The sequence below is a fragment of the Chlorocebus sabaeus genome, chromosome 17, assembly GCF_047675955.1.
Source record: "Chlorocebus sabaeus isolate Y175 chromosome 17, mChlSab1.0.hap1, whole genome shotgun sequence".
NCBI lineage: Eukaryota > Metazoa > Chordata > Mammalia > Primates > Cercopithecidae > Chlorocebus > Chlorocebus sabaeus.
Window position 1 is genome coordinate 18133371 of NC_132920.1, and position 27023 is coordinate 18160393.

General features: G+C 41.5%; 1 protein-coding gene across 3 annotated transcripts; it reads right to left on the reverse strand.

Annotated features, from left to right (window-relative positions):
• Nucleotides 1-1829: 1829 nt before the first annotated feature.
• On the reverse strand, nucleotides 1830-26903 carry TPMT (thiopurine S-methyltransferase). Of its 3 annotated transcripts, XM_073005682.1 has the most exons (10): nucleotides 26775-26847; nucleotides 21747-26508; nucleotides 20636-20819; nucleotides 19473-19565; nucleotides 15399-15531; nucleotides 11408-11460; nucleotides 10375-10449; nucleotides 7189-7274; nucleotides 5518-5562; nucleotides 1830-4171 (listed from the first exon to the last, which is right to left on the reverse strand). In XM_073005682.1, exons 3-10 carry the CDS (start codon nucleotides 20773-20775, stop codon nucleotides 4059-4061), a joined length of 738 nt encoding a protein of 245 aa, XP_072861783.1. In that variant the 5' UTR covers nucleotides 20776-20819; nucleotides 21747-26508; nucleotides 26775-26847; the 3' UTR covers nucleotides 1830-4058. The 3 variants fall into 3 exon arrangements, with proteins under 3 accessions (XP_072861783.1, XP_007971786.1, XP_007971787.1); XM_007973595.3 differs by lacking the exon at nucleotides 21747-26508 and having other exon boundaries at nucleotides 26775-26903; XM_007973596.3 differs by lacking the exons at nucleotides 21747-26508; nucleotides 26775-26847 and having other exon boundaries at nucleotides 20670-20802.
• Nucleotides 26904-27023: the final 120 nt, after the last annotated feature.

Here is a 27023-nt window from a genome sequence, read left to right on the forward strand (position 1 = left end):
TGGAGATGCAATGCTGTATCATAATATAATCACAACCTTGTGAAAACATACACATGTATGAGCAGACCAAAAAGATAAGAAAATACATCACCATCATAGCAGTAATTATCTCCAGTGACAGGACTTGATTGCTTTTTTCTTTTTAAACTTCCCAAATTTTCAATGCATAAAGGATTATTTGTCTTATTTAAATATAAATAACTTAATATTTTATGGTATATTTCATTTCTAAATATCTGCCTTGATTATCCTCCTGTTGTTGAAAGTTAACACCAATAGTGAAATAAATTTCTATTAATACCCACTGGTTTAGGAATCACAGATTTTCAGACATATTTTCAGCCCACAAATTACAGCTACACATAATTAATAAATCTGGGACATGGCTATTTTCTGCAAATCAGAATGACTATGCTTAAGGCACATAAATAGAATTCTATCCGATTCCCATTAACTCAGCCACTGATCAGTTTGTCATATAATGTTTTATAAGGCAAAAAGCCATCACATAAGAAGTGATTGGAGTCAGAGCTGTGGGGATTAAAGATAATTTTGATTTTTTTTTTGAGACAGAGTTTTGCTCTTGTTGCCCAGGCTGGAGTACAGTGGCATGATCTCAGCTCACTGCAACCTCTGCCTCCCAGGTTCAAGTGATTCTCCTGCCTCAGCCTCCTGAGTAGCTGGGATGACAGGCACATGCCACCACGCCCTGCTAATCATTGTATTTTTAGTAGAGATGGGGTTTCACCATGTTGGCCAGGCTGGTCTCAAACACCTGACCTCAAGTGATCCGCCCACCTTGACCTCCCAAAGTGCTGGGATTACAGGCATGAGCCACTGCACCCAGCTGATAATTTTGATTTTTAAATAGCACTCAGTAGAAATCTTTCTCTGACTTTTCAGAAAGAGTAGGTGTAGGCTGAGCAGTACTTTGGGAGGCTGAGGTGGGAGGATCACTTGAGGCCAGGAGTTCGAGATCATGCTGGGCAATATAGTGAGACCTCGTCTCTATTAAAAAGAAAAAAAAAATTAGCTGGGTGTGGTGGCACATGCCCGCAGTCCCATCTACTCAGGAGGCTGCGGCAGAAGGATTTCTTAAGCCTAGGAAACCGAGGCCGCAGTGAGCTATAATCACACCACCGTACCCCAGCCTGGGCGACAGAGTGAGACCCTGTCTCAAAATAAAAAATAAAAATGAGTAGGTGCAACATAAACATATACATGTATCCACAAACACACATTGAAATTGCTCCCTTGTATTAAAATAAAACAATGACAGGTATGTACTGCAGTTGTGACTGGGTAAATTACTTGAACTAATATCTCCGTGGCTTAGGTTGTGTTTGTCACTTCATTCTGCCAACGAATCCCGTCAGCTGGGAGCTCTCTCATAGGTACATCTTTTGGGCCACCTTCTGTGGTCCCTGTGCCATTCTTTATGGAGCCAAATCTCTAACATGCCAGTGATCGCTGTTTAAGCTTTGGTTATATTTCTTTGTATTTTTCTTTCCACATTCACCCAAACAGACTGATTATTACATACCTTTCTTTCTTTGTCCTGTCTGCTACTGATAACATTGTCTACACTGGAGCATTCATGCCTGCTTCAAAGGCAGGGCAAGGCACTTGTAAACCACAGTGTGCAGGGTACAGAGGCTTAGATAATCTGTTCCTTAAATAACAAAATGAAACAAGAACCATTTTTGGAAAATCCTAAAAACAATTCAATTGCTCTAAAATAAATTATAAGTGGTATATCTTCCATCTTGAGACTTTGAGACGTCAATATTCCCCAATGAAGACACATATTACATAAAAGATCAACTACGTAAGGATATCTCATTTGTATTATTGAAGATTCTTTGAGCACAAGTGCAAGAGGAGAGGACTCTATCCCATGGACACAGGGTGTTCTTCCCCACCCTGGGCAGCTGGGCTTCAGGAAGGATGAAAATGGACCCAGAACACAGGTGGCCTCTCTTTGGTTCTCATCTCTTTCCGCAGATCAGCATTCTGTTTCTCAGATCCATGTGGTGGAATGTGGCTACCCCACAGCCCCCAGGCGTACATGTTACAGATTCCCCATTCGGCAGTCAACTTGCCTTTCTTTTCTGTTTTTTTGAGATGGAGTTTCGCTCTGTTGCGCAGGCTGGAGTGCCGTGACGTGATCTCAGCTCACTGCAACCCCCACCTCCCAGGTTCAAGTGATTCTCCTGCCTCAGCCTACCGAGTAGCTGGGAGTACACGTGCGTGCCACCACACCTGGCTAATTTTTTGTATTTTTAGTAGAGACAGGGTGGCCTTTCTATTCCCAAGTCCAAAAAAGTCTATGAAGAGGGCCAGCACAATGGCTCACACCTGTAATCCTAGCACTTTGGGTGGCTGAGACAGGAGCACTGCTTGAGGCCTCACATCAAGTTCCACATCAGCCTGGACAACAAAGTGAGACCCTGTCTCTACAAAAAAGCAAAATCAAAAGTCTCTGGAGAGAATTGTGTTGGTCCAGCTTGGGTGAGTTTTCCATTCAACTGGTGATGCAGGCAGAGTTGGGGAGTCATGGCTTCTGAAGCCCACACGATAGACTGGGAGCATGTCTCAGAGACGCAAGAATCATTGTGGACAAGGAGGTGCTTCAAATTCATAGCCTTACAAATCTATTAGAATACATCAATGGCAGAGAGCTTCTAGGGTAGAAGTTTGTACATGCAGGTCAAACAGAACTAGAGAGGTTGACAAGACATATCTCTGGGGAGAATACCATAGCTTTCACCAATGTTAAAGGGGACCCTAAACCCCCCCCATTAACAACCTTTAAGCCAGCACACACGCATGTGTGCACACACACACGTAACTCATTTTTTATAATGCACAACTATCCTATTAACATGAGCTGAACAATCTAAACCATTTAGTTGTTGGGTAGTACACAGCTATCTATACAGGACTGTCCGATATAACAAAATGTGATCGTTAATGAAAAACTGAAAAATCTAAACTTTCATAATAAACAGCCATGAATCCAGCTCTAAGTACATTATACTTTATAAGACCTGATGATGTAAACAGGTTAAATTATAAAAAACAACAACTGCCAAACTAAGAGAAAACTCAAAGAAAAATTTACTCTTAGAATTTGGGAATGTTTATTCCATATAGATTATTTAATTAAAGTTTGTTTCTTGATTCCATTACAGATTAATTAAAATTTGTTTCTTGATTCTGTTATATATGGAGAAACCACGTGAAAAGGGATGCTAGGATCTGAGTAAAAGACTTTAAAAAAAAAGGTTTATAGTAAAAACTAATCTTTTATATAACTTTTAGGACCACCTTGAACCCTACTGAAGTGTTATATTTCTTCGACAATTCTAAATTTCATAAAGAATGTCAGGCCGGGTACAGTGGCTCACGCCTGTAATCCCAGCACTTTGGGAGGCCAATGTGGGCGGATCACCTGAGATCAGGAGTTTAAGACCAGCCTGACCAGCATGGTGAAACCCCGTCTCTACTAAAAATACAAAAAATTAGCTGGGTGTGGTGGTGCACACCTGTAATCCCAGCTACCTGAGAGGCTGAGGCAGGAGAATCACTTGAACCTGTGAGGTGGAAGTTGCAGTGAGCTGAGATTGTGTCATTGCACTCCAGCTTGGGCAACAAGAATGAGACTCCATCTCAAAAAATAAAATAAACTAAAATAAATGCCAGTTTTTCTGTGTGTATTATATTTAATATGCATTGCATTTAAATTTTTTTTTAATTGTACAGGTAACACATGCTGATTGGTAAAGTATCTTGCAATCGGCACGACACACAGGTATAATCTTTCACATCATAATCTCCTCTCCTAAGGAGCTACTTTAAAAGTTTAGTTACATCTTTTTGTTCTAAAACTTTTTTAGAAAAAGTAAGCAGCTTTACTAAAAAGCTGTTTTTAGTAAAGATCTATCATACGATTTATAAACAATTTTAAAAATTAATCTGTTACATTTTCAGGTGTTAGCAGAATTTTCAATTCCTCAAAAACATGTCAATGTGATTTTATTTTATCTATGTCTCATTTACTTTTCTGTAAGTAGATACAACTTTTCCAAAAGATAGTCAATTCCCCAACTTTTATGTCGTTCTTCAAAAGCATCAACCTTCTCTAGACAATGTATATTGCATATTTTACCTGAAACAAGAAAGAGTAACACGTTAAAATACTATGAAGAATGACATCAGGGATTCTTTTAAAAATACTTAAAATTGGCTGGGTGTGGCAGCTCACACCTGTAATATCAACACTTTGGGGGGCCGAGGTGGGTGGATCACTTGAAGTCAGGAGTTCATGACCAGTCTGGCCAAGATGGTGAAACCCTATATCTAATAAAAATACAACATGAGCCGGGTATGGTGGCACATCCCAGCTACTTGAGAGGCTGAGGCAGAAGAATCGCTTGAACCTGGGCGATGGAGGTTGCAGTGAGCTGAGATTGCACTCTAGCCTAGGCAACAAGAGCAAAACTCCATCTCAAAACAAACAAAACCTTGAAATTATTTTAAAAACAGTGTATACTAAAGGTTTTTCTCTTCTTTTTAATCAAAACAAAGGAATGCTAAGGGCAAATTTCCTGAACTCTGAATTGTTATTATCACTTTTAACTCCCAAGAGAAAAATAAATACACCACTGGGCATGGCGGCTCATGCCTCTAATCCTAGTACAGCGGGAGACCAAGACAAGAGGATCGCCTGAGCCCAGGAGTTCGAGACCAACCTGGGCAATGTGGTGAAACCTCATCTCTACAAAACATTACAAAAATTAGCTAAGCATTGTGGTGCATGCCTCTGGTCCCAGATACTTGGGAGGCTGAGGTGGGAGGATCACTTGTGCCCAGGGAGGTCGAGGCTGCAGTGAGCTGTGATTGCACTTCTGCACTCCAGCCTGGGTGACAGAGCAAGATCCTATCTCAAAAATAAATAAATAAATAAATAAAAATATACCATCTCTCTAGAAAAGTTCAAATGCCTTTAACATAAAGCATACAGCATATATACAGAGCATATTTAGAGATTAGTTCCTTTTCTAAGATAAAACAATTTTAAATAAAATGATCTTTATCTTTTAAATTTTATAGACATACTGTAGATACTAATATACTAATAGTTCACAACAGATTTTTTTGGTGTTTGTTTGTTTTTTTTTAGATGGAGTCTCACTGTTACCTAGGCTGGAGCACAGTGGCACAATCTTGGCTCACTACAATCTCTGCCTCCCAGGTTCAAGCAATTCTCATGCCTCAGCCTCTCAAATAGTTGGGACTACAAGCATATGCCACCACACTGGCCTAATTTTTGTATTTTTGTAGAGACGGGGTTTCGCCATGTTGGCCAGGCTGGTCTCGAACTCCTGGCCTCAGGTGATCTGCCCACCTTGGCCTCCCAAAGTGCTGGAAATACAGGCATGAGTCACCATGTCCAGCCTAAAAGAGTTAACTTGACTTTATTTAAAAAGTTACAGCATAAGTCCACAAACTTACCAAACAACCTTTCAATTTCAGCATGTGGAACATAAAATGGTGGACCTAGGTAAAAGAGAAATAAATTCTCAGTTTATTTCCAATGACCTAGGTGTACTTGTTCTATATACCACTTCGTTATCCAAATAGGTGATGATGTGGCATGTTCTTCTCATTCTTCTTTTGCAAATCATACTGAATACATACACTGGCTTACTGAGAGGATGGCAATGTTACATACCCATCATATCCATCTTTAGCTTCGATGAGACAGCTAAGCCAGTCAAGGGACTTAGGCTCATTGAAATCAGAGTGGAGTCCGTCAGCAGATTCCTTTGGGGCTTCAACCATCTTCTAGTATACTGATTTTCTACCAACTCCTGCACTTATCCACATTTTATACACCCCTCCCGCTCTACTGCAGGATATACACTATAAGGAAGCTGAGCTTCCGCCCCCTTCTAAGAGCAGTAACCTCAGCCATCCACCTCCAGACAGGGCCTGCTGTATTTTCTTCCCAAAGGTTCTTTGTTAGGGCTCCTATTCATGAATGGAATTTAAAACAGATTAGCAGAGCTAACTTCTGCCTCTATTAATTTCTATTTCCATTTGATTGTCTCTGATTTAATTAGGGACACCAGGTCTCATCTTTTAATGAGTTTTTTAAGACCTCAATTTATTCAAGCAGAAACAAAATACTAGCTGGGCACAGTGGTTGACGCCTGTACCGAGGAGGGCAGATCACCTGAGGTCAGGAGTTCGAGACCAGCCTGGCCAACATGGTGAAATCCTGTCTCTATTAAAAATACAAAAATTAGCTGGGCGTGATGGCACACACTGTAATCCCAGCTACTTGGGAGGCTGAGGCAGGAGAATCGCTTGAACCCGGAAGGCAGACGTTGCAGTGAGCCGAGATCAAACCACTGCACTCCAACCTGGGCCACAGAGTGAGACTGTGTCTCAAAAACAAAAAACACAACAAAACAAAAAACAAAATTCTAACATATGTAAATACTTAAAAAACAAGCACGTAAAAAAGCTCAGTTGAAAATCAAAAAGGTGACTCTTACAAATTAAAAGTCTATGTATTTCTCCCTTTACAAGTCCAGCCATGACAAAGGTTAAGTTTCAATGTTCGAATGCATTAAAATGAATCCAGGAGAAAATATACCCCCAACAGATTCAAAACAAATAAAAGAATGCAATAGATAGGTTTTAAAACTTCAGAAATTAAAAAAGGACAATAATTTATAGCTTTTCCTGCACAACTCCTACATCCCCACATTCACTTCTCACCCCGGGCTTGTGTATGTGAAGGCATCCGTCCAACACATCACTACCACTTGGGTGATATGGATATGCAATATCCAACCACATTCCTCCTTCCTCCCAATAGGGCTCATGAGATTTCTCTTGTATATCAGGATCATCCACTTCCCCCCCTTTCTCCAGTCTGAGTTGTGAATGGTAAACAAAATGGGAAAGGAATACAGGAAAATCATGGACAATATAGGAAAAGAAAAAATTCTTATAGTTCCCATCAGCCAAAACTGGAATTACCTCCATGTATATACGCAGTATGCTTCCTGTGAGATAAATTAGGAGAAAATAATGCTTTTCCATGTCAGAGAATTTATATCAAGAAACTAAGCAACTAGTAAAAGAAAAAAAAAAAAAACCCAACAACTTTACCTGGATGTTTAGTTGGATCATAAGAAAAAACACACAGGAGATATTGAAACTTCTTTCCCAGGAGGGATAACATTGTATCTGCATAGCTAAAAGAACACAAGAAGGTATTTGTTACATTTCTCTACACAGGCAAAGGCTGGAGGGACAAAAGGCAGGGAAGGAAGCCAGAAGTTACTTTCGCTGATATTACTGAGTTTAAATTCTCCTAATAATCACAAGAGGTTGATTCTCATTTTAACAGTGAGAAGTGGGTTTAGCAAAGTATGACCCCTGCCTAAGCTGGGAATTGGTCCAAATGGGAATCAAATCGAGGCCTGCTTTCAGAGCTGATCAGAGCAGAAGACATCACATAAGGTTGGGTAGAGGCTCCTGGCCTGAAGAAGTACTCGAGGGCCTGCTTGGATGCCTGTGTGCTTGAGGGCAGTGGTTTCTAGACCAGGCTGGGTGTCAAAATCACTGGGGTGCTTGTTGAAAGAAAAGATGCCCAAGCTCCATCCCCACAGACCAATGCAGTCAGTTTGCCATGGGGCCTGGGATGCTACAATTTAACAAATATCCTGGGTGACTGGGACCCCTCCAGGGGCCTTATGTAAGAGAAAACACAATTCTTTTCCTCTATTAATTAGAGAGAAATTAGAATAACAAGCAGGTAAAAAAAGGTGGCATAAAATGAAAGCTCTGCAAGTGTGGCGTAAACCATGAGTGCAATGGAACTGTCCTTTGACAGCCAGGTCTGATTGGCTCAGAGCGGGAAGCTGATGCTAACAGGACCCATCGATGGACTGGGCAGAAGCCGGGGCTGGACCAGGGACAGACGATGAGTTGACCAATCAGATGACTGACTTGGAAATTGAATTAAGAGACCGAAGAGGACTTGCTAATTAGCTGTGGTCCTACTGAAAGTTGGAGCTTTTCTGTTGTATGGTGATTGGAGCAAGGAGGCTGAGGGCTGAAGGCAAATCAGTTATGTGGGAATAAAAATGGAGGAAGCTGAGGGATAAGGAGAGGACAGGAGATGCATGCAGGGAGGTAGAGAGGCCACGAGAGACAGGTCAAGGACAAAGATGGACACTCTTCCCCACACTGAGGAAGGAGCCTGCGCTCTTGGCGCTCCAGTTTCTACAGAGCCTGGCTAGACTATGATCTGTGTCCAGAGGTCTGTGAGAAGTTGGGGAGGCAAGTGTGGAGATTAGGAGTATGGACTCTATGAGATGCCCAAGCTCAAACCCTAGTTCCTCTACTCATTTATTTAAAAAACATTTATTAAGCTCTTACTAGGAGCTAAATATATACTATGCCAGACACTGGGGAAATAACTGACCTCAGGTGATCTGCCCACCTCAGCCTCCCAAAGTGCTGTGTCTACTCTTGGTCTGCACTTGGTGACTTTCAGTTTGCTTCCCACTGCTTGGTTGATTTTACCATGCCAACCAGAGCCTGTAGAAGGACTAACCTCTAAGGAGTGGATGAACATCTTTAGGGAGTGGGAAACACCTACAAATTTAGACATTAGCAGATCAGGTTTCATACACAAATGTGTCTTATGGAGACAGAGGTCTCAGTGATATTTTGAGTTGTTAAAGGACACTGATGTCACACGGGAAATGCAAAGCAGACACTGGACATGTGATGTGGATGTTTGGGAGAAAGAACAGAGCTGGAAATGTAAAGATTGTCAGAGCAAATGCCATGTATAATCTGTTCAGTTATTTCCCCTGCTTCTGGCATAGTATATATTTAGAGCATCGCAGGAACTTAGTAAATATTTGTTGAATAGCTGAATGAAAGTAACAGAATTGATCTTTAAAGATTTGATTTTTCAGCCAGGCGTGGTGGCTTACGTCTGTAATCCCAGCACTTTGGGTGGCCAAGGCGGGTGGATCAGCTGGGGTTGGGAATTCGAGACCAGCCTGACCCACATGGAGAAACCTACTCTACTAAAAACCGTCTCTACTAAAAATACAAAAAAATTAGCCAGGTGTGGTGGAGCATGCCTATAATCCCAGCTACTTGGGAAACTGAGGCAGGAGATTCGCTTGAACCCGGGAGGCGGAGGTTGAGGTGAGTCGAGATAGTGCCATTGCACTCCAGCCTGGGCAACAGGAGTGAAACTCCGTCTCAAAAAAAAAAAGAAAGAAAGAAAGAAAGAAAAAAGATTTTACTTTTCTCTCATAAAATGGTTTTTTTTTTTTTTTTTTTTTTTTTTTTCTTTCTGGTAGGACAAATATTGGCAATTTTTGGGTGAGAGCAAAAGGCTGAGGATGGTGGTCCCTTGGGGAATCACGACTTTTAGGCATGCAAGGAGGACAGGAGTTCTAGAAAAGAGATAAAGGAGGAACAGTGACAAAGAGGGGGAAACAGGAGCATGAAAATTAAGATGTGGCATGGTCTAATTTAAAAAGGTTAGGTTTGGCAGTAAGCCTTACTGATGAAACAATTTTTTAAAATAAAAATCTTATTTCACTGATGTGGAGCCTAACTTGTTTTTATATAGTTATTTATTTTTTTGGGATGGCGTCTTGCTCTGTCACCTAGGCAGGAGGGCAATAGCACAATCTTGGCTCACTGCAACCTCTGCCTCCTGGGTTCAAACAATTCTCCTGCCTCAGCCTCCCAAGTAGCTGGGACTACAAGCACATACCACCATAGTCAGCTAATTTTAAAAATTTTTTGCAGAGGTGGTGTCTTGCTTTGTTGCCCAGACTGGTCTCAAACTCCTGGTTTCAAGTAATTCTCCTGCCTTGGCCTCCCACAGTGCTGGGATTACATGTGTGATCCACCACACCCAGCCCACATAAAGTGTTTTGAACAATACCCGGCATAGGCAAGTGACTAATAAGTATTACTTGGCAATATTAGTGGAGGTGGTGATGATTGTGTTAGTATTACAGAAATATTCCCATTTTGCAGGAGTAAACCAAAGCTTAGAGAAGTTGCATACTTGGACCAAGGCCACACAGCTTGAAAGTGATACAGCCACAAGTCTTATAGCCTTATACCCAGGTCTCTGTAGCCAAATCCTATACTTTTTTAGACAAAGCTGGTATTAGATTTAGGTTTTTATAAATTCCAAATATAATAAGCTATTTCAAACTCATAAAAGTGTAGCTGATTTTCTAGAACCCAGAAAAAGTATAGAATACTAAAAAATTAAGAAGGCTAAACAAAAAGAGAAAAATTACTTACCGTTTGCGATCACCTGGATTAACGGCAACTAATGCTCCTCTATCCCAAATCATGTCAAATTTGCCAATATTTGTCCTACCAGAAAGAGAAAAAACATTTTATGGGAGAAAAATCAAATCTTTAAGAAGATGAACAGCGCCCCCCATGGTGCATGCTGGTACTTCAAACATCATCAAGATTACTAGGATCTCACGTCCGCATTTCCTCATAGAGTCCATAAGGATGTGTGGACCTGAGTGTGGAGAGCTGTCCATCCCCTCACGGTTTTAGGGGCCTGTGGCAGCAGCCTCCCCACTCTATTATGATTTGGGGACATGAAGAAAGAACAAAGGACGGTGTGCAACAACTCTGCTCTCAGCCTCTGGCTCAGGTATCAGGGACTTTCAGGAAATGAGCTCTTATCTCCCTCGGCCACTTGAAATTCATTTCTATTACAGGCCCAGCTGCAAGGTAGAAGACACAGTCTTACTCACCTTTCTTTTTCCCTAGCTGCCTCAGTTTCCCATAGTTTGGGAGCTAACCAAAGACAAAACACATTAAAGTGTGCAGACAAGAATGTAACAAAAATACCTGCAGAACAGACATTCAAAAAAATGCTTTGTGGGCCGGGCGCCGTGGCTCAAGCCTGTAATCCCAGCACTTTGGAAGGCCGAGATGGGCAGATCACGAGGTCAGGAGATCGAGACCATCCTGGCTAACACGGTGAAACCCCGTCTCTACTAAAAAATACAAAAAACTAGCTGGGTGAGGTGGCGGGCGCCTGTAGTCCCAGCTACTCGGGAGGCTGAGGCAGGAGAATGGCGTGAACCCGGCAGGTAGAGCTTGCAGTGAGCTGAGATCCGGCCACTGCACTCCAGCCTGGGCGACAGAGCGAGACTCTGTCTCAAGAAAACAAAAACAAAAACAAAAACAAAAAATGCTTTGTGGATGTTACACAAGCGGAGGAGAGTGATGAAGAGACCTCCACTCCCATGCCTGCACTGCTTGGCAAGCATTCAAGTTTTTTAAAGTGCAGATGTAGTATTCAACCTACCTGGGAAAATCAAAAATGCTGCAACAGTACAATGAAATGTTCCCCGAAGAACTCTGTAATGAAATAATGAAAACAAAATTTTTTGTTTTACTTAGTACTTACTTGAATAGTCAAGAAAAGAGGGCCAAGCAAAGCAAAAGTTCTAGGGAAAGAATGTGTTAATAAAACATAATTAAAGTAAATAATTTTACTGCACTTTATTGGCACCTTATTTTTTTCTTTTAAAACCTGTGTGAGGTTCTTTTGGGCCAACTCAGAGGCATATCACAGAGGACAACCTTGAAGATCAGTTGGCTGTTATTCACTTCAGAGTTTGCTATAAAATTCTAGCAATGTTTCCTTGAGCAGAGTGATATTTGTACTCTGCTAAAGATAAATCTGCAGGTCAACCAATTACCAGGCAGGGTGGTACTGAAAAGTCAGGTATTTTAAGTTATTCCGGAAATGTGCAATTGTGCTGATTCTTCCATTTTTGCTCATTCATTCAGCCAATGAGCATTTATTTGCTGAGCGCCTAGTGGACAAGACACCTATCCTGGGTTCAAGACAGTAGATTTGAATGAGACACAGTCTCTGACCACAGTGAGGACAGACTAGAGCAGAGAAGCGTGGGCACAGAGAAACATTACAATCTAGAACGGCCTGCTCTGTTATGGTTCTGTGCCTGCGAACTATGTGAACATAAGAGGCAGAGCAGGGGCTTGCCTGGGAGCATCAGGGAGACCAAACAAAAGGTGACTTTTGGCCAGGTGTGGTAGCTTACACCTGTAATTCCAGCACTTTGGGAGGCTGAAGCAGGCAGATCGCTTGAGCCCAGGAGTATGAGACCAGCCTGGGCAACATGGCAAAACTCCAACTCTACAGAAAAAATTAGATGGGTGTGGTGGCACATGCCTGTAGTTCCAGCTACCTGGGAGGCTGAGATGGGAGGGTCACTTGAGCCTGGGAGGTCAAGGCTGCAGTGAGCTGTGATTGTGCCACTGCACTCCAGCCTGTGTGACAGAGTAAGACCCTGTCTCAAAAACGAACACTTGGAGCAAAATAATCCTAAGAAATCAACAACAACAACAAAAATCAAGAGAACAAAACAAAAAAGAGGTGACTTTTGAAAGGGTGACATTCTAGGGTGTGGTCTGGGGGCGCACTCCAAGAGGGGGCAATATAACATAGACTTTAGGATCCTGGGAGCTGGGACGAAGAGCAGTGTAGGAAAGGTGTGTCAGCGCACAAGACTGCTAGATTTTATTCTGAAATGAGGTCCCCACACAGGTTTACAAGTAGAGGAGGAAGGGTCTTTGACAACCAGCCTGGGATCACTGGGTCAGCCCAGAGACGAGTAGGCCTGGAGGCAGGAGAACAGCTGGATCTCAATTTTGCCTGCAGATTGGAATCAAGGGGAGCTTTAAACAGTACTGATGCCAGAGCCCCACCCCTAGAGATTCTGACATAACTGGCCTGGGGTAAGACCTTTGGATTGGGAATTTTTATAAGATCCAAAGATGATTTCAAATGTGCAGCCTGGACGGGGAACTGCTGCTCCAAGAGGGGCCTGGAAGCAGGACTAGCCCTCTTTGGACTGAGTAAACTCCTTGGATTCTCTAATGCTTTGAGAATAGGGTGGGAGGAAGATGTGAAATAAAAAATACCATTGAGTTTCCTACTGATCTGAGCAAGAATTTTTTTTTTTTTTTTTTTTTTTTTTTTTTTTTTTTTTTTTTGAGACAGAGTCTTACTCTATTGCCCAGGCTAGAATACAGTGGTGTGATCTTGGCTCACTGCAACCTCCACCTCCCAGGTTCAAGTGGTTCTCCTGCCTCAGTTTCCTGAGTAGCTGGGATTATAGGCACACATCACCACAGCCAGCTAATTTTTGTATTTTTAGTAGAGATGGGGTTTCGCCATGTTGGCCATGCTGGTCTTGAACTCCTGACCTCAAGAGATCCACCCACCTTGGCCACCCAAAGTGCTGGGATTATAGGCATGAGTCACCACGCCCAGCTGAGCAATTAATTTCAATATTTAGAAAAGAGTACTTTGTGAGACACTGAGTATACAGATGGACGATAGATCCTATAGGACAATACAACTCTGACCCCACAACTGATTCAGGAGTTAAGAAGAAATTACTTAGGCAGATAGTGAGGGTACGGAAGGTTTTCCTCTTAATGAAAAGCAGCCTCAAATCATTTTTCTTTCTAACAAAGAGCAGCCTTTAAAATCGAGCTGCAGACATAGATGCTGGCAGTTTGTGCCAATCATGTTCAAAATGGTGGCTCTATCTTCCCTTCTCTGCCAGCCACCTGTACAGTAAGAAGCAGACAACATGGTGCCAGCCAAGGGAAGAGTTCATTTGCATAATAAGATTAGGGCGGGGAGACCAGTCTTCCCAGCACTTTATGTAAACATCACACTTGATTGAACCAATCTGTGAGCCCTATGTAAATCAGACACTGACTCCGCAGGCTGCACTATAAAATCTGGTGGTTGCACACCTGGCAGGTTTTTTCCGCTCAGGAGTCCCCTCTCTCTCACTAGAGAGAAAGTTGTTTTCTTTTCTCTTTCTCTTTTTTTTTTTTTTTTTTTTTTTTTTGCCTATTAAACCTCCACTCCTAAACTCCTCGTGTGTGTCTGTGTCCTAAATTTTCCTAGCACAAGATGACAAACCTGGGGTATTTACCCCAGACAAGGTAGCTGCTTCACAACCTCTGCAGTGACTTGGTCAATGACTGCCAGCTTCCCTAATTTTTACCATCACACTTCTTCCATTTTAGGACCAGCCAGAGAAAGGCAAACATGCTCTCCAAACCAATTTCATAGGATGCTCCATTCCTAGTTGCCCACCTCCAGCTTCCCTGTGCCAACAGCCTCCCATTGGGACATGCTGGGAGTTTTACTTTTGTCCACTGTAAAGCCTTCTCACTCCTCTGCCTGCCTTTGAGTCTCTGCCAAACGGATTCCCTCTGCTTGTTCTCACTTGGGTAGTGTTTGTTTATTTACAGTGGATCATTCTGCTCATAGCATAAAGACCACTCCCAAACCTATCATTTTCAGCCCAAACCCCACTCCATGCTTCAGACATAAAACCTTTGCCACTCCACAGGTCCCTTAAACTCATCATCTCTAGAAAAAGATTCGTTCTTTCTGCCCTTCTCATTTACTATTGACCATCCAGCCAGTTATCTGAGCCGGAAACGTGAACTCATCGCTCCTTTGGTCCTCATTCGGTCACAGAATCCTGTGGGTCTATCGTAAATGTTGCTTTAATCCATCCCATCTACTCGCTATGCCCCATCACTCTCCTCGCTCAGGGATTTGTGATGTCTTTCCTGGACCACGGCCACAGCCTCCTGTCTGGTCTCTCTGCCAGGAGGCTACTTCCCTTCAAATCACTTCCTATGAGGCCCCTTGGGTGACGGAAGTAGTATCATCCCCAGGTGTCCAAGGCCATGGACCCAGGCCCTGCCTGATTCCAGCTCTATCTGTCACCCTGCTTCAGGAAGCACCGCCAGGCTGGGCAGGGGTAACTCCCATCTCTTTCCTTAATACCCTATGTCTTTACACTTAGCTCCACGCATTACAAATAGCTTTGTCCCTGTTTCTCTTCTCTCCTAAACTAAGAGATTCTTTGGCGGGGAGGGTTGGGGTGGGCGGGGGGGGGGGGGGGTGTTATCTTTATCTCTTCAATGTCTTAGGCGGGGTCTGGAACATGATGGGCTCTCAGAAAATGTATGTTAATAAAAATAAAACAAATGTAAAAACTTGAGTACAGAAAGGCTTTGACCTCAGCTTTTCCATACATATGTCTATATTTGTTTAGGTAGCTATCACCTACATTTTTAAGCCCTTGCTCCTGATACTATATAATGTCTAGGATGAATCTGTGTGCTAAATAGGAACCACTGGACACATATATGGTATCCTCATAATACTCATGCTGAGAAAAACTTTTGTGGGGATATGGATACAATTATTTACCCAAACCAAAACAAACCTTAAATACTTTGGCTCCAGGAATTTCGGTGATTGGTTCTTCTGTGTAAGAAAGATTCTGCTCTGTAAAAAATTCTCGTATCCCAAGTTCACTGATTTCCACACCAACTACACTGTGTCCCCGGTTTGCAAACCTGCATAAAATCATACATTTACACTTAAATTATGTTTTCAAATGACTAAATAGAGGGTTATATTGGATTAAGCATATATTTTATTTAATTTAAAGGAATTTATATGAATTCAGGTTCACAGGGTTTCAAAGAACATGCAGGAAAGCAGATCTATATTATTTTCAAACCTTATAAAAATTCTGAAAAACTGACTTATATGACCTCAGGAAACAGTAAACATTTGGAAAATTATATATATCTTTTTTTTAATGTATGGAACAGTTGGAATGAAATTATAGATATGTAACTTAAAATACTGATTTAATACTAATTGATTTGACTAGAGGAAATGCTTTTCAATTTCTCTAAATCAGTACTGCCCATTAAAATTTTCTGCAATGATGACAATGTCTGTATCTGTGCCGTCCAATAAAATAGCCATTAACCACGTTGGCTCCTCGTGATTGAGGAACTGAATGTTAAATTTTATTTAGTTTACATTTAAATAGCCACATGTGGCTAGTAGCTACTGTACTGAAGTGAACAGGTCTAGAACATTAGCACTCATTTGTATACTAATCTTGTAGTTTCCATTTGCTTAAAATAAACACTATCCAAAATTTGTATATTTTATTATATACAATAGCATTTTCCTGGTAATTTTATCTGTTTGTTTATTTATTTATTTATTTATTCATTTTTTGAAACGGAGTCTCACGCTGTCACCCAGGCTGGATGGAGTGCAATGATGCAATCTCAGCTCACTGCAACCTCCACCTTCCGGGTTCAAGTGATTCTCCTGCCTCAGCTTCCTGAGTAGCTGGGATTACAGGTGCCTGCCACCATGCCCAGCTAACTTTTTTTTTTTTTCTTTTGAGACAGAATCTCACTCTGTCAGCCAGGCTGGAGTACACTGACACAATTTATCAGCTCGCTGCAACCTCCACCTACTGGGTTCAAGCAATTCTCCTGCCTCAGCCTCCAGAGTAGCTGGGATTACAGGTGTGCCCCACCACACCCGGCTAATTTTTGTATTTTTAGTAGAGACAGGGTTTCACCACGTTGGCCAGGCTGGTCTCAAACTCCTGACCTCAAGTGATCTGCCTCCCAAAGTGCTGGGATTACAGTCCTGGTAAGTTTTATAATTAACAGAATTCAGTCTCAGGATCTTGGACTCAAGAGAAAACAGTACCGGTGGCACAAATACCTAGGACAATTATGATTTTATGTCAAGTGAAATAAAAACATAGTTCTGCTATAATATAACATGTGCCTTCCTACAATCACTGCACTATGCTAAATCACGCAATAAAAATCGCCAGGCTGGTGGGGAAAGTGAGGGCACAGCATTTAAAATCTTTGTCAGTGCCACACTGAAAAACAAAAACAGGAACCTAATAACAACAGTTTTCTATATATTAAACGGTTGAGAAATAGATAAATACTACAATAGGGGACTTTACTGTGAAAAAGACCTCAGCTTACTGAGGTAGCTGAGGGATGTTTGTGCATTCCATCTATTCATCCATGGCTTAGTTCAACTGGGTGCAGTTTTCTGCTTTTACCTAAGGCTTCTTACAGATGAAATCACACACAAGCAAATGTGAAATTTATTTCATGTTCAAATTGTTCCCAAATATATCAATTGAGTTAGAATTCAGTTTTGAAACAAGTATAGCAGGACTGACTGTACCTTTTATCTACAAAAGAGTACATACTTTCATTGTGGGCAGAGCATGAACTGTTGAGTTGTAAAATGAAACATTAATAAATTGTCTTTCATCTTTCGTATTTCCTAGGATATTTGTAAACATACAGGGAGTTTTAAAATTCTCCATACATTTTAAAGTTACAAAATGTAAACAAAAATGTTATTCAAATTGGCTGCATGTGTTTTTATTTCTTATTCAAAAGGTGGAAAAATGAAGCATAGCCTACTACAACCTGTAACAAAAACAAAATAAGACCAAGTGTGGTGGCTTATGCCTGTTATCCAGCATGTTGGGAGGGAGAATCTCTTGAACCCAGGAGTTCAAGGTTGCAGTGAGCTATAATTATGCCACTGCACTCCACCCTAGCTGACAGAGTGGGACTGTCTCAAAAAACTCAAAACCAAAACCTAAGTATCTTAAACATTTTGTTTTAATGCTTTTTGGCCTTAGCTCATGATCAGTTTTTCTATTCACATCTGATGTCCGTATAGACCTCAATACATAGATCAGTTACATAAATGAAAAATCATCTACTACCATAACTTCTTACATGTAATTACAGTAGCTCAGTTCTAATATATATATATATAAAAAACTGTATTTACGTATATATACACATATATACACATACTTTTGGAGATGGAGTCTCGCTCTGTCACCTAGGCTGGAGTGCATGGGCTCACTGCAACCCCTGCCTCCTGGGTTTAAGCAATTCACCTGCTTCAGCTTCTCAGGTAGTTGGGATTACAAGCATGCGCCGCCACGCTTGGCTAATTTTGGTATTTTTAGTAGAGACTGGTTTTCACCATGTTGGCCAGGCTGGTCTCGAACTCCTGACCTCAAGTGATCTGCCCACCTTGGCCTCCCAAGTGCTGGGATTAAAGGTGTGAGCCACTGCACCTGACAAGTTCTGATATTTTTTGTAATTTTTTTAAAATGGCTTTAGACCCCAAATATTCAACAATCACATTTAATTGGCTATTTCATACTATTTTCCTAATGTTGCCTCAGAACCTGTTACATTGTTACCATTTATGATGACATTGCATGACAATCTGTTTATAGAGTTAATCTTTTTTTGAGGGTAGTTTTGAAAGTAACCATCTCTTTTGGCTCAATGAATTGGTTAAAATACAGGTGTAATAATATAGTTTAAATATTCTCAATTTCACATGAATTGAAGACCACACTTGAATCTTAAAGTCATAGCAGCCCTCTAACAAAGGCTCTCAGCTACAGTTGAGTGTGTGCTGGCTGCAAAAATTCTATCATCTCTACTTGAAAATCAACTCCCAAAAAATGCATGCATACTCTGTTAGTCACCGATATTTATATTCAGAATAGACCATTTTTAAATTATTATATTTTACATTTATTAATCTTTTAGTTTTAATTTGTTTTTTGAGGCAGGGTCTCACTATGTTGCCCAGACTGGTCTCAAATTCCTGGGCTCAAGAGATCCTTCTGCCTTGGCCTCCCAAAGCGCTGGGATTACAGGCAGGAACCACCACACCTGGCACATTTACTAACCTTTTCATACATTCTTTTTTCTTTCCTGCTCAATGATCAAAGTTCTCAACATTCAAGCTTATAAATAAATGCATATCTTGGCAGGTATGATTGTGACTATATATTATCATTACAACAGAGTTCTGTAGAGAACGATGTCGAGGTGACTTTAGGGTAACTCACAGTAAAAGTGGCTTGTGAAAGTGAATTCTCTTTGTAGAGAATTACTCACAAGAAATACCTTCTTAATCACAGGTTTTATAACAACCGTTCACGATAACAGAAACTCCTGTGTTCCCTGGTGGGAGGGGAAGGTTGAACTGAACTGTGGACTATGAACATTGTCCTGCCAAAAAGCTGTAATTCATTTTGAATTTCTCTGTCCACCACCATTTCAAATATCTAAAAATTAACTTAGCTAAATTCCTAAACCACCTACAAAAACTGAACCACATACAAGGATCCAGGAAATGTAAGAGGGAAGGCTGTTTTTTCTCCCCACATTGGCTCCAAACTGATTTTTTGATTTCGAAACTCAATCCAGAAAGACTTCATACCTGTTTCTGTTGTTTCTTACTGCTTGAGAATATTATTTCCAATTATATACCCATCACTAACAGAAACATAAGGAATTCCTGTGTATTTCCTGAAAATGGAGTTTCTAAACTCACATTCTGTTAAATCACCCAAAGAATTCATCATTAAGACAAGATAATTCTGTTAATGTTTATCTGCTCATACCATTTCATCTCAACCGCTTTTCCACAAAGAGGAAAAAATACCCTCAGTCCACTCTTGCCTTTGAGAAAAGTATCTAAATGCTTCTTTAACAGCCTGAGGAGGAAAAAAAAAAAAAAGTTTTCAGGACAATTGTATCATGGGTGAATACTTTTCATTCATTATCTCACTTAATATTCCCAACAACCTTAATAAGCAGATGCTATTGATTATTATACTCTCCAGCTTACATATGAAGAAACAGGTAACTTGCTCAGACACCCACTCAGTCAGTGGTAAATCTGACTTACACCCAGGGCTCTCCTGATTAGTAATTTAAAATAATTTTTTTCTTGGGTATTTTTTGAGAATTCTTTATTAATTCTCTAAATATATACTATTTTGGGGGTGAAGGAGCCTCTGGAGCCATGGATTTTTCAACATTCATTTCATGATAAGTTCTCTAGACATGGACTCAAGTCTCAGAAGTAAACCTGAGAAGTGTAACTCTTGTAGTTTCTTGTAATTTCCTCTGTGGAGATGTGGCTCTTCTAAGGTCATCCACACGACAGAAATAAGCCAATGTTTCTGGGATGATGATGATGATGACGTCATCTCCTGGGGAGATGGGCGTGGCTGCCCAGAACAAGCAATGTCTATAATGACCACTTTACTCAGCACTGGTCCCATGATTTATTTCTGCTATGAAGACTACTACTACATTGCACAACATCCTAGCTCACTTTTTAATTTCTTGCAACTTCTCTTCTCCCACCGTAGAGATAATTCTTCAGCATCTGAACACATCCTATTGGAAAGCAAAGTCAGACACTGCTGGTTTTCAGTATAAAGAACTGTAAGCATAAACATTGCCTGAGTACCTGTTGCAGGTATAAATATTCATGACTAATACACAGATGCTGCAGGGATCAAAGAACATATTTTAAAAATCTAAGATGTCATCATTCGTAAGTCACACCATTATTTACACACTGTGGGAAGAAAAGACACTGCCAATTAAACTACATCATGCCATAGATGCACTGTGATTCAGGAGACACAAAAATGTGAAGAATTAAATGTGCATCTGAAAAATTAGTCAAATAATGTGTACTTATATGATTATTTCTATCTCAAAGTCAGTTTCTGATAGAACATTTCTCTATTATATACTCAATATTTCTTACTGATGTCCTTGTTCCAGATGAAAAGCAGTTTTACCGTTCACCCACTTGTCTTGCCATTCTTCCAGAGTTAGTACTTGGTTTTTCTGTACCTCAGTATTGGAGTACTCTTCGATGTCAAGTGAAGTTCTTGAACCATCCATAGTTTCATAGACACCTTTGTCTTACAAGCATATGTCTTCCCTGCCTAAGTGGAAAATATTTGCAATGTTGTCATTTAAGGTCATTGGAATTCTATTGATGAGCTAAATGAAAACCTATTATTCTTAGCAGTATGACTTTTAAAAAAATATTTCTTTCTTTTTTTCTGTTTTTACTTTTGAGACAGAGTCTCGCTGTGTCTCCCAGCCTGGGGTACAGTGGTGTGATCTTGGCTCACTGCCACCTCTGCCTCCCAGCCTGGGGTACACTGGTGTGATCTTGGCTCACTGCAACCTCTGCATCCCAGGTTCAAGCAAATCTGCTGCCTCAGCCTCCCAAGTAGCTGGGACTGCAGGTGTGTACCATCACGCCCGGCTAATCTTTCTTTCTTTCTTTTTTTTTTAGAGATAGGGTCTTGCTCTGTTACCTGGGCTGGAGACCTTGGCTTACTGAAAGCCTCAACCTCCTGAGTTCAAGCGATCCTCCAACCTCAACCTCCCAAGTAGCTGGGACTTCAGGTACACACCAACACACCTGGCTAACTTTTGTGTGTATATATATATGTGTGTGTGTGTGTGTGTGTGTATATATATATATATTTTTTTTTATAGAGATGGTTCTCATTTTGTTGTCCAGACAACAAAGAACTCCTGGGCTCAAGGGATCCTTCTGTCTTGGCCTCGCAAAGCACTGGGATTACAAGTGTGAGTCACTGCACCTAGCCAGTTCAGCATCCAATAAAAAGTGATACAAAAAATTATTTTCAGTGCGCCTGGTGGTAGAGGCAAACCCCTTAATACACATTACAAGAGATAGTTAAATAAACTGAGTTATATCTTAATACAAGTGTTTCCTCTCTCTCATGCCCCAATCATCCAGATTTCTGCGACCAAATGTGAAGGTTCTTCCCCCCAGCACACCACATATTGGACACCAGTTGGGTATCTTCTGATTTAATTCTGACATTACCTACCTGGAGATAGTGTCAGATCTGTATGTTGGGAGTTCAATCCCTACGACTTCCCTCCTCACTTAGACACCAGTCGCAAGTCCAGGTCTTGATCGGCTTCAAGTTGGGGTTCCCACACCCTCCACTTTGGGTTCGCTTAATTTGCTACAGCAACTCACAAAACTCAGAGAAATACTTAGTTATCTTTGCACATTTATTATAAAGGATACTGCAGAGGATTCGGATGAAGAGATAGGTTAGCTGCAGGTACCTTCACCTGTTCAGCTATTAGGAGGCTCTCCAAACCCCATCCTCTTGGGTTTTTATGTAGGCTTCATCACGTAGGCACGATCGTACTTACTCCTAATCAACTCTAAATTCTGCCAATTGTCCCAATTTCCTATCAATACGCTCTCAGTCTCTCCAGTCATCAGCTATACTATCAGTATCATCTTGGAGAATTCTCTCCTGGAATCTGCCCGGATTATTCTCTATTCCTAGCTTTTTGGGATCTCTCTTCATCATCATTCTGGAGATTTCCTTCTTGTCTAAATCTCCAGCTTTATTTCATATCTTCCTCTTTTTTGTTGGTGTTGTTTTTTAGTGACCACCTTTATATTGGTGAAGCCCAACCTCCAGAGCTTTTTGAAAAAGCGCAAGGAAGAAAAATATTGTTTTTCCATTTTGCACGTATAAAACATGGTTAGACTATTTCTCATCCTTGATGTATAGTTCTGCTGGGTATCAAATTCTTGGTTAGAAGTGTGGGGGCCATAGGGTGTTGGCACCCTAAAGGTTTTCACTAAACAGTGAAAAATCACGCCCACCTCAGCCTCCTGAGTAGCTGGGATTACAGGCGTGCACTACCAGGTCCAGCTAATTTTTGTGTTTTTAGTAGAGAAGAGAGTTCACCACGTTGGCCAGGCTGGTCTTGAACTCCCGGCCTCATGTAATTCACCAGCCTTGGCTTCCCAAAGCGCTGGGATTCCAGGCGTGGGCCACTGAGCCTGGCCATCCCTCTGCTTTTTTTATTTCTCCTTCTGGGACCCCTATTATTTGTCTCTAGAATCTTCTGATGTGGTACGGTAAATTTCTCATTTTTTCTATTTTTCTGTATCTTCATCTTTTCGCACTATTTTCTCAAAGATTTACCTTAATTCTCATTTTTAAAACTACTTCTTCTTCTTCTTCTTTTTTTTTTTTTGCTATCAATCAGCCAGTGCTTTGGGCGACCAAGGCAGGATGACGGCTTGAGGCCTGGAGTTTCAGACTAGCTTGGGCAACATAGTGAGACTCCCATCTCTACAAAAACAGTTTTAAAATTGGCCAGGCATGGTGGTGTATGCCTGTAATCTTAGCTACTCAGGAGGCTGAGGCAGGAGGATGGCTCGAGCCTAGGAGTTCGAGGCTGCAGTGAGCTATGATGGTGCCACTGCACGCCAGCCTGGGCTATAGATCAAGATCTTGTCTTAAAAAAAAAAATAGAATAGGTACTAAAATGAATAAAGGCAAAGAATGTGGGTGGGGCTTACATTGTAGGGTGATGTGAGTGTATTTCATTTGGAAACCTAGATGTATTTATTTATTTATTTTTTAGAGGTAGGGCCTCACTCTGTCACCCAGGCTGTAGTGCAGTGGCACAATACAGCTTCAAACTTCTGGGCTCAAGGGATCCTCCTGCCTCAGCCTCCAAAGGAGCTGGGACTGCAGGTGCACAACCCCATGCCTGGCTAACGTCTTTAATGTCTTTGTGCTAGTCAGACTTTCCACAGATGGATCTCCCAATTCCTGTCTTAAGGATTCTGTTGTTGGAGTCACTGTTATATACTCATATAAGAAAAGAAGAAGCGAAGTAGGCGAGGGTCCCAGCATCCAGTTTGCTGTACTCAATTAATCCTCATGTTTTCTGTATGTTCCCATGCTCAACTGGGTATTGTATCTTCTCAGTCTAGACACTCTGTTTTACCCTTTCCAGAGAATAAACCCCCAAAGTGTGGTGAGATGCACACACTCGGTTGCAAGAAGTTGAGAAAGGGATCTGGGAATTTGGCCTGTTCTGAACCAGCATTTCAAGCAATCCTTCTTGTTTCAACCATACTCTCACACTTCATGGAGGCACCTGGTGCTGCTAATCCTGAGCATTTGGGGATTCTGTAATGCAAACTGGGCTGCTCAATGGCTTTCCTCATTGCTGGTTTAGAATTCAGCTTCCTTGAAGTTGCAAAATCCTTTCCCACTTGTCCGTTTGCCTTTCCAAAATTTTATTAATTTTTTCTCTCCTGTCCTGGCTATCCTAGTACTTTATGCCTTAAAAAAAAAAAATTCCTGTTACTTTCAGGAGGCAGCAAAAACAGACTAAAGTAGATATTGAACCATAGTTTAATATCCTATCTCTACTCCACACATTTGTATTTTCAAGTAATTTTCTGCAGCTTATTTTTTTGCATGGGAAATGCACACTAAGGAAACTGATAAAAGACATGTACAATGTAAACTAACAATAAAATTCAAAGTCTCTCAACTGACTGAAGGCACAGTTTCTTTCCTTTCCTTTCTTTTTTTTTTTTTTTTTGAGATGGAGTTTCACTCTTGTTGCCCAGCCTGGAGTGCAGCAGTGCGATCTCGGCTCACTACACACTTTCTTGGCTAACGGGACCCCAGAGTAACCTTGAAAACTGAGTTCTGGGCCAAGAGTAGATAGAGTGTCAGATACAACTCTATACCTCCTCTCCTGCTAACCACAGTTAGGCTTTGTTCCCTAAGGGCTTAAGGGAAACCAGCCCTTTCAGAAGATTCTACTACTGATATCAACCAACCCCCTGATGCTGCCCCTCCTTTTGTGCCTGATAAGAAATCACAGACCACAGAATGGTTTTGGCCAGTCTACTGAGAATGCACAGTAAGGGTTTTTCTGTCCTCTACTTCACCTTTTGATGTAAGAGGGCCAAAAACTCCATCCATCCTGTGATCGTGGTAACACTGCCATTTTTTGTGCATGGTACCCATGAAGCTCAATTACACATGGGTACTTTCCTCCTTTCATAAATATTCATGAGTCATCCTACAGCTTACTGAATATGTATATTTGGCCACCTTCCTCAGCATAAATTCCTGTTCCCTTTGCCCCTCCCTGGAAGTGTCAGTTTCTGGCTTCTGGCCTGAGGCTACACTTCTCAGCCTGTCAGAATGGCCACTCTACAGTCTGAAACCATTCATGAGAAAGAGATCTCCTTTCTAAATTAAGAACTTCTCATTCTTTAGCTGACAGACCATAACTGCAGATCTACCTGAATATATGAGGAAAATGCCTGTTCTTTCAATGTCAACTTTGCAATATTAAGGACAATATAACACCATCATTCTAACATTCCCTTTAAATTATCAGTGAAACTAGTTTGGATTATACTAGCATGCTATTATTGGTGGGTCTAATTTGATGATTAATCTGTGAAATAGCAAACATTGCATAAAAGCATATATTTCAGGAAAATTTCCCCTTTTGTTGCTAAATTTGGCCTCAGTATGCTTAGGATATAGGGAGGAGGCATTTCTCTCATTACTTGGGAACATGAATTCACTTCTTATCAAACACTTGTTGACAAATGGCTTCTGCAAGACCCTGGTGGTATCAGGAGGTGACTCTCAAAAGAGTTTTCTGAGAAGTCAGTGGAAAATTTCTGATTTATATTGGGTACAGAAAAGCAAAATAATGTTACAGTTTTCTCATCTTCATTTTCTTTCAGAAACTCTGGAACCTAAATTCAAGGCTTCATAAAGCAGTTCTCTACTTAAAAGAGAAGCATAATCTTTATCATAGTGCCACAGCAGCTGGAGTAGCACAACTCTATTGCTTTCACACAAACTTGAACTGTCTAACAAAATCATGCACATAATTTAATCACGTCTTAGCTGTTTGTTTTTGAGACAGGGTTTCCCTCTATCCCCCAGGCTGGAGTGCAGTGGTATTATGACACTTCCATCTCCAACACTGGGGCTCAAGGAATCCTCCCACTTCAACCTCCTGAGTACCTGGGACTACAAGGGTGCACCACCATGCCTGGCTAATTTTTAAATATTTTGTAGAGACAGGGTCTTGCTATGTTACCCAGGCTGGTCTCAAACTCCTGGGCTCAACGTCTTAGCTGTTCTAACAATTTCTCAGCACGGACTCCACTTGTACATACCATTTCTAGAGAAATAAAGTTTATTGCTATAATAAAAAAAAAGTGCACATTACAAGAATTAAGGAAGGGAAATTTCACAATAATTCCTGCCCACAAACAGAAAGTGTAGATGTGCTCCTTTGGTCATACAAGTCCTCAAGTTGTTCTGGTCTCCATTCTCACCTTTTCAAAAGCATCTGCTACAGTTTTGTTTTTAAATTTCATAAAATTGAAGAGAAACTTCCCTAAGGTGCACAAATCTTAAAAGAGTATGACTCGGTGAATTTTTTACATATGCATACACCTGTGTAACCCACCACAGAACAAGACAGAATGTTTACAGCACCCCAGTTTCCCACATCTCCAGGGAATCACTCATTAGTTGGCAGTATTTCTCTTTTTCTAAAAATCATTAATACACCAGGCTGGGGCAAAAACCAAGAGTCCGTTTCCACACACACAAAAAAATTTGAAAAATTAGCCAAGCGTGGTGCAGCGAGCCTGTAGTCCCAGTTACTGAGGAGGCTGGGGCGGGAGGATCACTTGAGCCCAGGAGTTTCAGGTTACAGTGAGCTATGATTGTGCCACTGCACACTAGCCTGGGCGACAGAGGGAGACCCTGTCTGTAAAAGAAAAAAGAAAAAAAATAAATAATTAAAACACACCAATGCTTTGGACACACTTTAAATACTGGACCTTGGATTCAGGACATTTATCGTCCAATCTCGTTCTTCCCAGTTTCCACTTCAGCCCTGAACCCCACTTCACAGGCCTGATTGCTGGGCTGTCTACGCTTGTAAGAATTCCTGGGAGCCCTAGCACAGGCGCATACACTCCTAGCAAATCGTTCGGTTTCTCACCCGCCCCCTCCGCCCCCTAGGGAGCCTACCTCGCTCACAGCACGTTGCCAGCCTTTGCCTCCGCCACCGCCGACGTCCTCATGAGCCAGTCCAGGTCCGCGCCCGCCTCCGCCACCTCTCGGCGCCCCGCCCGCGCCCCGCCTCCGCCCGCGCCCCGCCTCCGCCCTGCCCCGCCTCTTTCCCGCGCCCCGCCTCCGCCCGCGCCCCGCCTCTTTCCCGCGCCCCGCCTCTTTTCCGCCCCGCCTCAGTTCCCGCCCCCTTCCTCGGCGCCCCGTCTC

Coding starts and splice junctions, on each gene's coding strand:
- TPMT (XM_007973595.3), bottom strand. CDS start 20,775: ATGGATGGTTCAAGAACTTCACTTGACATCGAAGAGTACTCCAATACT. Junction 19,566..20,635: donor CATCTGGAACAAGGACATCA/GTAAGAAATATT, acceptor TTTCCTCCTCAG/GCTGTTAAAGAAGCATTTAG. Junction 15,532..19,472: donor AAAGCGGTTGAGATGAAATG/GTATGAGCAGAT, acceptor GATTTTATGCAG/GTTTGCAAACCGGGGACACA.